Source organism: Choloepus didactylus, chromosome 1 (assembly GCF_015220235.1).
Source record: "Choloepus didactylus isolate mChoDid1 chromosome 1, mChoDid1.pri, whole genome shotgun sequence".
Classification (NCBI taxonomy): domain Eukaryota; kingdom Metazoa; phylum Chordata; class Mammalia; order Pilosa; family Megalonychidae; genus Choloepus; species Choloepus didactylus.
In genome coordinates this window covers 134,390,589-134,405,229 of record NC_051307.1, presented here as the reverse complement: position 1 = coordinate 134,405,229, position 14,641 = coordinate 134,390,589, and the positions used below count along the sequence as shown (strand labels likewise).

The following is a 14,641-nucleotide window of genomic DNA, read 5'->3' as shown; positions in this document are numbered from 1 at the left end:
TGCCTTTTATCGTCTCCTAGAGGACTCTAGCAAGGGGATTAAGACCCACCTTGAAACGGTGGGGTCACATCTCCATGGAAACAACCTAATCAAAAGTTTATGTCCGCAATAGGTCTGCCCCCACAAGATTAGATTAAAAGAACATAGGCTTTTCTGGGGTATATGTAACAGATCCAAACCAGCATATGCCCCTTTCTCGTCTCCTTTTGAGAATCGCGTAATGCCTATATATTGTTACACTTAATAGCGTCCCAAGGGTCTTTTAGGCCTTTTTTTTTTTCTCCCCTCACTTTTTATAATTCTTTTTTTCTTTCTGGTCCTCAGCCTAACTAATTTCAATTGTCTTGTCTTCAAATTCACTGATGCTTTCTTCTGCTAGCTCCAATCTTGCTTTTGAAATCCTCTTGGGAATTTTTCAGTTATTGTAAGGTTCAATTCTATTGTTTCTGTTTGGTTCCTTTTTAAAATTTCTCTGTATTAAGACTCATATTGCTCATTCATTATTTTCCTTTTTGTTCTTTCTCGGTATTTTCCTTTATCTCCTTGAGCATTTTTGAAGTCATTTTTTTAAAAGTTTTGAGTGGTGTGTCCACAGTCTGTTCTTTGTTGGTTTTTCTGGATTGTATCCTCTTCCTTTTGATGGGCCATCATTTTCTGTTTCTTTGCTTGACTTGTATTTTTTTGGTGTACTATACATTTTAGTGTTTTTAAGTGTCCAGCCATTGTTATGACATTTTCTTGGGGTGCCAGGAGTTAACAAAATCAAACACACAAATGCAAAAAAACAGCTGTCTTTGCAAATTGGCTCTGTGTGTTTGTGGGTGCTGAATTTCAAAATTCAGCCCTATCAAGATCAGCCAGAGGTGAATGTGAATTGCAGGGTTGGCCCTGTCATTTCTGAGCTTGTGTCTTTCCCAGGGCCTGTGCTTGCTAGTTGCCTCAGGAATTCTCTGCTCACAGGAACTCAAATGCTCCTTTACTCCCTATGAAATAGACTTTCTCCCTCTTCTGGGTGCTCTCTTGTATGACTTAAAGCAGGTATGCCCTTGCTCCAGGCTGCTTTGACTTAATTGTTCTTAAGCTGCCATTGCTGTCCAGAGCTGCTTCTGCCTGGAGGGCAAATTTTGGGAGGGAGAGCCAGAGAGGAGTTTCTTAGCCTAGTCTTTCAAGTTGCTCTCTGAGTGATTAGCACCAATATACAGGCACCCCAGCATGTCAATAGGGGTTACTCTGCTCCCACCAGGATACTACCAGAAACCTACAATGGGCTCAGACTGACTGCATTGTGCTCCAGAGGGGGTTGGGGAGGGGCCAGCAAGGGCACCAGGAGCTACTATGGCTTTCGAAGCTGTGTTTTCTTGATTTGGCACTTGTCGGCTTACTGCAGCCTTTTAACTGTTTTTTGTAGTTTTGAGGAAGAGTCTTTAAGATTTCGCCACCACTTTTGCCTGAGGGTTTGAAAGGATAGCCACCCTCAAACCTAGCCTCCAGTGATCCAAAGCAACTGGCCAAAGGCAGTGATCAGCAATCAAAGCACACACACAGATTTTGGAAGACTAAGTCATCCACATCCCACACTTGAAATTAGCGAGCTGCACTAGTCCCCACTGCAACCTGCCGCAAGGCTAGGGAGTGGGGGGGGGGGGGTAGCTGCTTCAAGGAGGGTATTCACCGGTATTTACCGCAATTTAGCAGCCTCTACTTCCTTTTCTTCTTTAGATGCTGCACAGTGTTCCACTAGACTCTGGAGTTCCAAAGTTGATTCAGGCAGCTTCTGCCAGTCCAATCGTTATTTTGGTACAGGGACTCATAATTGGAGCTTCCCATTCTACCATCTTCCACTTGTTGGGTCATTTAATTTTGATGTAAGCATTCATATTTATCTTAAGAATCCTTGAGGGGTCATTAAGGGAAAGGTTTTATTACAGCTTTACAGTGTTTTAGGTTCTTCTGGCTGACACTTGCCAAAATTTGTATTACATTTCAGTTATAAAGGATCAGTATCCTGGTTTGCCTCCCAACATAGCCTTCAGTAAGTTAAGTTTTAAGACCTTGGTATTGTAAATGTTCTCTTGAAGCAAATTTGTTGTTTTTGTGTTACTTGTAAAAACCAAATCAATTTTTACACAATTGCTTAATGTTTGTGATATAGTGTGAACTTAACTTAAAACATAGAAGTCCGTCTTAACTAGCAGTGGGGGGAAAGAAAGTTTAAAACCTTGTTTGGTGGGGTTTGAGCTGTAGAAATAGAGATAACAGTGTGGGGGCCTATGAAACTTTGCCAGCTTCAGATGCTATTATAGCAATTTAAACATCTTTGTGTCATCATAATTAAGAGCCTTGGTATGGACAAGTGACTTTAAATTCAGATTGATGTTATTTTCATTGTTGCTTCTGAAATATCTTGTTGCATGGTATAGACAGATATGTTTCTTAAAAAATAAGAAGGGGCCTTCTACTTACACCCTCCGTATAGATTACATATAAGGTGGCACAAAATGGAAAAAGAAGGAAGAAAGCAAATGATAGCCACTGGTGGGGCAGGCAAAGAATAAGCGAGGAACAGTCATAAGAGAAGGCCCAGGTTGTCATTGAAATACCATAGCAGTCCTGATAGCCAGAGGATAAGTAAAGGCCTCGATGTTCTAGTATCTTAATGATTTAGATAGTAGTAATCTGATAATACAGTAACTGGTAAATAAATGAATGTCACATAGAATAATGATCCATGTAGTAGAGCATTATCTAGAGTAAATAATTGTAAAAACCTTTCTAGAAAGGTCAAAGTATGTCGGTGGTAGGTGAGTGTTACATGGGACTTACATTCCGATAAATGAATGTCCTTGTTTTTCTTTTTTAATTTTTGTTTCCCCCAGCTGGACAATCTTGTTAAAGTGGAAGGCAAATCATAGCTGTCTATCCTTCATTTTAATTGGAGAGAGAGGAATAAATAATCTAAACAAGCAAACACTAAGCTTTGCTCAAGTCTAGATAGCCTCCTAATACCTATACTCTGCCTCTTGAAGAAATAATTTGGCCAGGAAATGTATGATACTTCTAGGAATATTTTTAACAGTTTAAACTATACTGAATCCCAAGTTTATGTTGTTTGAAAGTATATATTTAAATACTATTTATGGCTGTTTGATTCAGATATGTAAGTCCTCTGGGCATAGTATTTCACTCATCTTAAAATAGCTGTTCAGATATTCAGTCAAATTGGGTAGTGTATTAAAACATCAGGTATCAGATGTTATTTATGGTTTATAAACAATAACCCAAAAAATTCTCTAGATTTAGTGGTTCTCAATTGGGGCTGTTTTTACTCAAACACCTCCCTCCCTTGGGACATTGAGCAGTATCTGCAGATATGTTTGGTTGTTGCAACTAGTGGGGGTGCTACTGGGATCTAGCGGGTAGATACGAAAAATACTGCTAAACTTCTTACAATGCTCAGGTCAGCTCCCCACAACAAAGACTATCCAGCTCAATATGTCAGTAGTGCTGCTCGCTGTTGATAAACCCTACTTAGATTTTTAAAAATTGAAGCTGACTCTTGGCTTCTTTAGTGGCTGGAGTTTTTCCTGTTATTATCCAAAAAGCTGTGGAAATTCTTCCAGGCTTAGATCCTATCTAAAATGTAAATGCTGCAAACATTTGGAAACAGGTGATATTTGAAAGCAGAATAAATTATATAAATACCTACATTATATGTTGTTTTGTTTAAACATTGATTCATACACAATGCAATGAAGTTTATGGAGAAAATATAAAAAAATAGACTCCTTGGGTAACATTTCACTTTATATTTGAAAATCTTGTGCCGATGGATTGTCAGTACAGAAAAGTAATGGTGTATATAAAAATTGACATTCAACAAGTAGATTTCTTGACTTTGTTCAGTTAACTATTATGTTGGAAATAAGGGTATATTTTTGCTACTTGCCTGTGCTTTTTTCTGTTGTAATAGTAAAGAGTGTAAGCAGGCTACTTCTGTGAAGTTTAGTAACAGCATTTTGCCTGAGCATGTTGAGGCAAAATTTTTCTCTACCATCATACTAAAAGGCTGCCTGGCAGACAGCCCTTAAGGTTATGGATTGTGCTTTTTGTGTTTTGTTTTGTTTTGTTTCACATTACCTTTGTGAAGGTTATAATTAAACTGCATAAGTACACATATTTGAAGTTAATGTAAGATTTTAATTGCAGTTTAGAGTTGTTATATTAGTTATTGCAAGCACAGTTTTCCCAGTGTCATATACCAGTGCCGTTAGTTTTCTCTGGTCAAGGTAGTCAGTGGGATATCTTCTGTTACTGTGAGAAATAGTTTCTATTTAAGGCTCTTGTTTTTAGAAAGTTAGAACATTGTGCTTAAGATCCCTGTGAAACTGGTATTTCCTGAGGAACTCATAACAGCAAGTTTACAAAGAAAAGTTCAATAATACTAACCACCTTGGGACAGGGTTCCAACTATATTTAACCATCAGGGGTCTTTTTGAAAATTCTCTTTTAGAGCAGGAGTTCTAAAGATGTTATCAACAGTTAATGTTGTCACAGTAATTGAATTTTAATGAATAAGTTGCTGAATTTTGCTTAATAGAAAAGTTTAAGAATTTATTGATTTTATATTGAAAGAGCGTTCTAGGTGGGGAATCTGCCTTTGGATTTGTGTGTGTGTGGTATGTATAATAAAAATTAATGTAAAGGAATACAAATACACATTTCTTATCCTCTTATGTAAAACTACAACTCTTAAGAATATCAGTAGATGGAACATTTTTATTGGTACTTCAGTCTTTTTAAGCTACTTGATATACATCAAGTTATTAATTACTATTTTGGAATTTGTCAATTGACTACTTCTAGTTCTCACTTAAGATTATTTAGCTCAACATGTAAGAGTATGAAATATGACTTTTTTTAAAGGGTGAAGTTGAACAAATCGCTATGATGAAACCAAAAGGCCAAACTGAACATGATGAGGGTATGCTTGAATATTTAGAAGATATAATTGGTTGTGGACGGCTAAATGAACCTATTAAAGTTTTATGTCGGAGAGTTGAAATATTAAATGAACACAGAGGAGAAAAGGTGAATCTTTGGTTAACTTGTTGAAAATCAAAATGCTTGGTTTATGGATTACAAATTTTATTGAGTCAAATATTCAAGTTGTAATAGGTCATTGTTACTGAAGAAATGTCTATTATTTTGAGTTGAATTTTATATTTTTATTACTGGCAACATATAAAATGAATTCTGTTAATATAATTGATATGTTTTTATCTTGGGTTGGCATATTTCAAATTCACATTGTACATATAAATTGTGTGCTATTAAATTTCTTACTTTTGTAGTTAAACAGAGTTAAGATGGTAGAAAAGGAAAAGGATGCCCTTGAAGGAGAGAAAAACATAGCCATCGAATTTCTTACCTTGGAAAATGAAATATTTAAGAAAAAGAATCATGTTTGTCAATATTACATGTAAGTACCTTAATTTATCAATTTTTGTATTAGTTTCTGACTATTAAGTCAAAGCCCTTCTCTTTTCCTATGTTAGAGAAGCAAGAAGACTGAAGGGGTAAATATTCTAAACATTGTTTATGTAATGAATTAATTGAATTAGGGTTATTTACAATAGCACTGAAGTTAACTTTTTAGTAATCTACTCTTAAGTTGGGAGGTAGGTTCACAAGTATTACTATACTTAATAGTTTCATGTACTTTTTTTTTAATTCATAGAATAGATGTAATTTTATTTGTTTACACTGAACCTATTTTATCCCTAATTCTAGCCTTGACTATGTTTTATTTTCCCTCAATAGCCTAGGTAATTGTAAATTGACTGTAGTTAAGAATATTTTAAACAATGTAATAATTGCTTTGCGTATAAAAAAATTCATATTTTTTAAAAAGAATGCTGTTCAAACAACTGATTTTACTTAAAATAGTTATACAGTTTTTAAAGTGGCATTTTGGTATCTCCATTTTCTTTTTCTCCCCTGTAGTTATGATCTGCAGAAACGAATTGCTGAAATGGAAACTCAAAAGGAAAAAATTCATGAAGACACCAAAGAAATTAATGAGAAGAGCAATATACTGTCAAATGAAATGAAAGCTAAGAATAAAGCTGTAAAAGATGTAGAGAAGTAATAATTTTTTTGGAAAATACTAAAAGTATTTGGTTTCAGTTAATTTTATTATGTATTTCTTTGTGTGTCTCTATATAAACCTACTATCAGCACACTGCCAGTGTACCATATTTGCCAGCATATAAAATGGTCTCCTTTTAGGGGAAAAAAATACACTTGAATTGCCCTACATCCAATTCATCATTACAGATTGAATGCCAGACTCTTAAGTCATAAAATAATGGAGACTGCTACCCCCTAGTGACAGAACACAGTAACACAAACATCACATCGAAACTGAGCATTTGACAAGACAGGGTAATCTTAAGAACAAAGAGTCCACAAATAAAATTAAGGTAAAATTTGGATTACTCTAGATAGATTTAATTTAATTTCCTACTCTGTAACAATATTCAGTGACACCAATATCTCTTCTTACCTATGTGATTTTCTTTTTTGTTTTTTAAAATCGTTTTTATTTGCCTTAGAGGAAAAATGCTTGTATACCTAGATATCGTGGTCCCTGAAAAATATAGTATTTCCCATCCAACTTAGAAAGGCAAAATAAACTCATAATCACAAAATTTTAATAGCTTCCTCTAATATCAGAACAGGGAGAGATCTAGGGTCCTCCCAATAAGAGCTTGGAAATATAAAGCATGTGTTCTAGGCAGGGTAAATAACATGGCTCTAGTATATCTGAATATCAAAAATAATGGCTATTTTCTTGCTTCGCTAGGAAACTGAATAAAATTACAAAGTTTATTGAGGAGAACAAAGGAAAATTTACACAGCTAGATTTGGAAGATGTTCAAGTTAGGGAAAAATTAAAGCATGCTACAAGTAAAGCCAAAAAACTTGAGAAACAACTTCAAAAAGATAAAGAAAAGGTAAGTGTTAGGGAAAAAGCCTTAAAATTTCAGATCTGGTTTTCCTTATTTATTGTAGCTATTTCCCCCTAAGAGAATGAGTTAGGATTTTGAATGTTAATTATTTTAGAATTTATTTCTGAACCCAAGGAAAACCTCATATCCATTGTACTATGAGTTTTAGAACTTATATTACTAAAATTTACATGTTGGGAAAACATTTTTCAAATCCATAGTTCTATTTTAATGATAAACAATGCAGTTTTTGTTTTATTGGACTAGTGACTTAAATGATGTTTTTGATGAGGTATCGTAGGCTTTTTAAAAAGTTACCTGTCTCCTACAGAAATCTAAGAAGATCAGCACAGGAGTTACCTCTTCAAAAGGGAAGAAGGGGAAAAGCTTATTTATAATTTAAAAGCGAGGGGTTGATAAAGCTTGCAGAGAATACCTAACTTGGTAGGAGCCAGACTCTGGTGATCACATAGTTTTGGAATTCTCAAACTTTAGCGGCTCTATTGGTATATATATTGATGTATATCACACCCATAGCAATGTAAGCTTCAAAAAAACCTTTGTGCCATATGATTATATAGTAATTATAGCATAGGCTCTGCTTTACCATTTAAGTATTTTCTAAACATTTGTTCACAGAATTCTTTCTGCTTAGTACAGCTAACAAATCTTAGGTGAATTGGTATATGAGGGAACACCGTTTTGGGAAATGTTGAATTGCTCTGGTATGAGATAATCAGAATTGGGAATAACCTTCAAATGAGACAGACTAAGCAAAGTATAACTGTTACAGAAACATTAATTTTCAGTTAGAGAAGGTAAGTAGTAGTGAATGATTATTAACAAAATAATGGAATAAAATGTTAGTCTTTACATCATGACTCAGGAAGGATAAAGCTGTGACAGACAATAGAATTTAAACAAGGCTTGGGGTATAAAGACAATTTGTAATTGGTTGTAACGTGCCATGAATGATAGATAGTTTAGGTAATTCCACGTATTGAGTCAGAGCGTATCTGTAACTAAAGAATCATAATTACAGCCTGAAATTGGGAGGGAAGGAGGAAAGACCTAATTGATACATCTTGGCTACTCAACAAATGCTGGGGAGAATTTTCTTTCCTAAGGAATCAGAATTTCATAGAATTAGTTTTGCCTTTAAACTGAGAGCATATGGAAATGGTAATGAATGGTCAAGAAAGTACTAGCCACCTATTTCAAATCCAGTTGTAAAGAAAACACCAAAGACCTAGAAGAGCCTAAGAAATGCTATTAAATGAGTCAAATAGTCATGGTATTGGAAGCCTAAATGTACATGCTCCTATAACGTTAATTTGTTTTATAATCTTAGGTTGAAGAATTTAAAAGCGTGCCTGCCCAGAGTGAGAATATAATAACTGAGACAACAGCTAAAAAAAAAGTCCTGGAAAAGGAAAAGGAGAAAGAAGAAAAAAAACTAAAGGAAGTTATGGATAGCCTTAAACAGGAAACTCAAGGACTTCAAAAAGAAAAAGAAGTAAGGTTCTTTATCAATTGGTGTTTATTTTGATAGCTGTATAGTTTTTTGCTTGAAGATTGTTTCTGTAGTGATAACTAAAACTGAACTATTAGAAGAAAAAGTTTGGACTTTTAATATGTAACATTCCTAGAATGGTTAGTCTGTATTCTTTCCCCTACTGACTTTTCCCCTTTCTCATTTAAAAAAAAAAGTTAATTGAATAAGAGTTTACAACAGTAGCAGAAAATGTGACATATGCTAGTCCTATGATTGTCAGGTACTTTAATCGTTATATATGCCATTCTTTAAGTCTCTGGGATCATCATCAAGTTCATCGTCTTCTCCTAAATCTTTTTTCTTGATTATTGATGTGCTATCTCCTCATAAAAACTGTGGGCAAAAGGGGGAAGAAAATATTACCAACCTGGTGAATCTTTGTGAAATTAAAAGATACATATACTTACATGAAGTTAAAAGATACGTACTTGCATAAAGTATCTATCAATTTAGACATTGATGTTAGCTATTGTTATTTTAGCACTTCATTAATAAAACAAGAACATGAGGTTATCAAATTGATAACAGCTTATCTACTTATCAAAAGTATAAATATGAAGTTTAGCTATCTTTGTGTTACCACGGCTAAAATTTTAGACAATGCTGGGCATGTTAAAATAGACATTTTAGAATATAATAGTATGCAATTTGAATTAACTGTACAAAAGGTTACAAAACATAGTAGATTCTGTTTTAGAATATAGAAATGTTCTAATGTCACACCACAAAACTGTTTAAGTAGGATACCCCCTTGATTAGAGTGGCAGTGGATTATACAATAGCTTCCTTTATGGGTGATGAATTTTCACATATACCTATCTAATCTATATTGAGTTCACCTATGTGCCTTGCAGCTGTTGTAAATGACAAAGCCAGGTCTCGAATCCAAGTTATCTTCATCTGCTACTTAACAACTGACTGACTTGGAGCAAGTTACTTAACCTCTGACCTCATTTTCCTGAAGTATAACATGGGCATAGTAATAATATTTACCTTATGAGGTTTGATTAAGCAGTTAATACATACATAATGCCTGGCACATAATGAGCTGTATGTGCATACGTGTGTGTGTTCATGTTTTTCTCCATGAAATTGATTATTTGATGGCCTTGGACGTAACCCCAAAGATTTTCAAGACAACTTTCTGCTGAATACTCCTTATACATTATATATTACCATTTCAAGTAAGGTGATGTGGAAAGATCATGAAATCTAGAGGTTAGACCCAAGTTTTTATTCTCTTTCAACCATTCCTTTCTTCTTTGTTTTAATCACTAAAATGAGCACACCAGTATCTATTTCATGAAGCTCTTGTGGAATCAACTGTGAAAAGACTTCAAACTACCAAGTGTTGTAGAATTATTCTGTATTTAGTTTTATCATAGTTCTTTTAACTTTAAAGCTAAATGCCTTTACAATACTTAAATCTGTGAGATTATGTACAGTAAACATTGACAACTAGGTAAAAAATTACTAGCGCATTCTACTCGTAAGAATTATTTTTTTTCAATATATTATGTTTGTAGACTCTCTTAAATTGAATCAAAGTGTATGGTTTTCATTTAGGTTTAAAAATACATAATTTCAGATTTAATGTCATCTGCTATATTTTAACAGAGTCGAGAGAAAGAACTCATGGGTTTTAGCAAATCAGTAAATGAAGCACGTTCAAAAATGGATGTAGCCCAATCAGAACTTGATATCTATCTCAGTTGTCACAATACTGCAGTGTCTCAGTTAAGTAAGGCCAAGGAAGCTCTGATTGCAGCTTCTGAGACTCTTAAAGAAAGGAAAACTGCCATCAAAGATATAGAGGAAAAACTCCCGCAAGCTGAACAAAACTTAAAAGAGGTAAATACCTTTATTCCTTATTTCATCTGAATATGTTTCTCAACCCTGGTTATATATATACATACACATACATAATACATTTTTTAATCCCAAACACCTGCATCTGATACATGGTTTTTGTGGGGTTTTTTGTTTGTTTTTTTTTCATTCAGTATAATCTTTCCAAAAGATATCTAGCTTAGCCCATCAGTACCCTTCCTTTTCTTAAGTGAATTAGATGTCTAACAAATTTCATATGCTTTAAAATAATCTCCAAATCCTCATCAGGCAAAAAAAAGTGCTGTTTGGAGAAAAATTATGCTGAAAATAAGTTTTCTGTTTCAGTTGATGTACACTTTTTGATCATAAGGAAATTTTATGACTATACAGAATTTAAATGTAAACTTAAGTTGTAGCATGTGAATATTTTCATCTTCCTTGGTTAGTCAGTTATTTTTTAATGAATTGTATTAACTTAGAATTTTATACCAATTTGATAGGTAGTAGAGGTGATAATTTAAAGCCAAGAGACAAAAATGGTTGGAAAAAAAATAGCTGCTTTTAAGTTGGAAAATGAGAGTTTAGGGGGTGTGGTTCCCTCCATGTTCACAGCAAGACATTTTTGTATAGCAATAGGACTCTTCAGTCACCTTGCTCCCTTCATATCCCTTCTAATATATTGTCAGAGCTCTGTTTTGTTTTTCATTTGTTTAACTAGAAAATAAAGCACAGCATAACCATAGTCCTGCCCATATCTAGGTTTCATATCTAGGTTTATTTTTTATTAGGGAAGAATTTAGGAATTAGGACACACTTCTGCATAACTTTGTGGGGCCAAATTGGGATTTCCATAGCCCTAGCACTTGTTTCTGTGTATGAATGGCTCCTAGAACTGTCTTGCAATTTATGTTCCTTGTTACTGACCCAAATAACTTGTGCCCTTTTTAAAACAGAAGATGATCCACATCTTCCAGAACCAAACCAGCATTTGTAATGTGGCAGCTGAGTTCTGGTTCAAGGGTTTATTGTTGTTCTTTTCTTTCTTTACTATTACTGAGGCATTACACATAATTCTGTGCTATGCTTGCACATATTTAGGATCTAATGCTTCTGGGATTAATTTACTTTTCACTTTCAGAAAGAAAAAGAACTTCAAAAACTTACACAAGAAGAAATAAACTTCAAAAGTTTGGTTCGTGATCTTTTCCAAAAAGTTGAAGAAGCAAAGAGTTCTTTAGCGATGAATCAAAGTAGAGGGAAGGTCCTTGATGCAATAATTCAAGAAAAAAAGTCTGGCAGGATTCCAGGAATATATGGAAGATTGGTAAAGTAGATTTGTTTGGGAACAACTTTACATTATTTCTCAAGAGATACAGTAAATTATTTTCTTCACCTTGACTTACATAACTAAATTGAGTGTCAGTGTACATAAATAATACTCGTTTTTGGTTTTAGGAACATTCATTTTAAAACGTTTTGTTCTTATAAATACTCAAACTTGATGAAATTCTTCATGGCATAGATTCACAGCTAAAAATTAAGTTTTTTCCTTAGGTTTATAGATTACATTCATTTTATTACATGCCAGTGGGGAAAAAACTAGCAGGAATAAATAAATGTATTTAACAAAACCCCTTTATCCTTTAAAAAAAAATTAAGAATTTGATAACATTCTGGGTTTTGTACCATTATTCTAAAGGTGTAGCCAGGATTTAGGAAAATCAACTAGGGATAATGTGGAAACTCAAGGCTAGCAGTAGTGGGGATCATTACCATTCTGGAGCCTGAAGAAGGATGGGAGCTGTGGCTCCTGCCCTCAGTGTAGTTGATGTAGTCCATAAGAAGCAGCTTCTGAAGAACGAGCAGAGGAGAAAGTGGATCCAGAATGACAAATGAAGAATATACAGCACAGTTGCTTCCATGTCTACAAATCAAGTGATTTCTATCTTATTTTCTTGAAGATATACAACTGGATTGTGTTCATTTGCTCTAAAGAAGAATAAAGCCAATCAATAGTAGAATGCTGCTAGATAGCTATTTTATTAATAGATTGATCGTGGGTAAATATGTTTCCTGAAGACCTACATAATCTTAGATGGCTGTCAATAAGTCAGAGTTTTATTGTTTTCTAGGTTTTTACTTATAGTCCTTTTAGGTTTCAAATCTTCACATTCTCTGTTTTCATTTTCATGAAATAAAGAGTTCTTTCATTTTATGCTCATTAAAATTTGAACTGTTTTCATATCTATAAACTTTTTTGAAAGGTAGATTAAAAAAACTAATAATGATTGTCTCTGCAGAAGAGGAAGGCTTAGGGTAAGAGATAATTTGAATTTTTCATGTGTGCTCTTTTTTTACCTTTTAAAACCATGTGTATGTATAGTTTTACAATTAAAAATAACTTGGAAAATCTATATAACTAGTACTGGAATGATCCTGTGCTTTTAGCCTAATTCCTTGGCATTTACATCTTGATTTTTTCCCCCTCCTCCCAATTATTAGGGGGACCTAGGAGCCATTGATGAAAAATACGATGTTGCTATTTCATCCTGTTGTCATGCATTAGACTACATTGTTGTTGATTCTATTGACACAGCCCAAGAATGTGTAAACTTCCTTAAAAGACAAAATATTGGAGTTGCAACTTTCATAGGTTTAGATAAGGTGGGTATTCATAATAAGCTACCTGTAATTTAATTTTTAATTAGCAAATGTTTCTATTTATATACTAGCTGTTTCTTCACAGTTATTCAGTGAACACCTGAGAGGTTTTTTGTGACAAAAATTATGCAGTGCCTCCCCTAAAGGAATATCCATTCCAGTGTCAGGGTGACTCATTTTGCATTTCTGATTTTCATCGTCAATAAGTTTTTAAATAAGAATGTTATTGAGATTTAATTCACATACCATGTGATTCACTGATTTAAATTGAACAGCTTAGTGATTTTTAGGATAACAAGGTTGTGCAACCATTATCACTGTCTAATCTGAGAATATGTTCTTCAGCCCAGAAAAGAAATACTATACCCACCAGCATTTACTCTCTGATCCCCCATCCACAGCCCACTGCAAACGCTAGTCCACTTTCTTTCCATAGATGTGCCTAATCGACACCTTTTGTATAAATGGAATTATACAGCATGTGGTCTTGTACATAAGATTTCTTGGATTCACCATGTCTGCAACTTTCATCTATGTTGTAACATACATCAGTACTTCATTCTTTTTATGGCTGGATATTCTGTGTATGGATATACTGCATTTTCTTTATCCATTCATCAGTTGATGGACATTTGAGTTTCCCCTTTTTGGCTTCTTTGGCAATAATGCTGCTATAAACCATAAGTTTTTTGTGTGAGCATGTTTTCAGTTCTCTTGAGTGTATATGTATACATACACACACCTTGGAGTGGAATGTCTGGATCATATGGTAAGTCCTTGTTTAACTTTTTAAGGAACTGACAGATTGTTTTCCATGGTGGCTCTGCCACTTTACCACCAGCAATGTGTGAAGGTTCAAGTTTCTCCACATCCTTACTAATATTTTGATTATGGCCATTTTAGTGGATGTAAAGCAGTCTCATTCTGGTTTTGATTTATAATTCCCTAATGACTAATGGTGTATCTTTTCATGTGCTCATTGACAGTTTGTATGTCTTCTTTAGTGAACTGTCCAAATCCTTTGCCCATTTTCTAGTTGTGTTGTCTTTTTACTACTGAGTTGTAAGGATCTTTATATATTCTGGTTACAAGTCTCTTTTCAGATAGATGATTTGCAAATATATTCTCCCATTCTGTGGGTTGTCTTCATTTTCTTGATGGTGCCTTTGAAGTCCAATTTATCTTTCTTTTGTTCTTGTGTTTTAGTGTCATATCTAAGAAACTGTTGCTTCATCCAAGATCATACTCCTGTGTTCTCTTGTAAGAGTTTTATAGTTTTAAGCATTTACATTTAGCTTTTATCCCTTTTGAGTTAATTTTTATGTGTGATATATGTAGGGCAGGTGTTCGGCGGTTTTATTTTGCTTGTGGATATCCAGTTGTACCAGCACCATTTGTCTTGGTACCTTTGTCAACTTAGTTGACTGTAAATGGAAAGGTTTATTTCTGGATTCCCAATTCTATTTCCTTGAGCTATGTCTTTCTTTGTGCCAGTATCATACTGTCCTGAATACTGGAGCTTTGTAGTAAATTTTTGAAATTGGGAAGTGTGAGTACTCTAATTTTGTTCTTCTCTTTAAGGATT

At 34.1% G+C, this 14,641-nt stretch overlaps 1 protein-coding gene across 3 annotated transcripts in view; it reads left to right on the top strand.

The window, feature by feature from the left end:
• SMC4 (structural maintenance of chromosomes 4) overlaps positions 1-14,641 on the top strand; it is a 46,603-nt gene that overhangs the window by 13,300 nt on the left and 18,662 nt on the right. For all 3 annotated transcript variants that reach the window (XM_037841665.1, XM_037841673.1, XM_037841681.1), the window contains 8 exons: positions 4,924-5,088; positions 5,352-5,479; positions 6,004-6,144; positions 6,866-7,016; positions 8,362-8,526; positions 10,183-10,416; positions 11,534-11,719; positions 12,898-13,059. In XM_037841665.1, the coding sequence (XP_037697593.1) occupies positions 4,924-5,088; positions 5,352-5,479; positions 6,004-6,144; positions 6,866-7,016; positions 8,362-8,526; positions 10,183-10,416; positions 11,534-11,719; positions 12,898-13,059 (1,332 nt within the window). The remainder of the gene's footprint in view (positions 1-4,923; positions 5,089-5,351; positions 5,480-6,003; positions 6,145-6,865; positions 7,017-8,361; positions 8,527-10,182; positions 10,417-11,533; positions 11,720-12,897; positions 13,060-14,641) is intronic.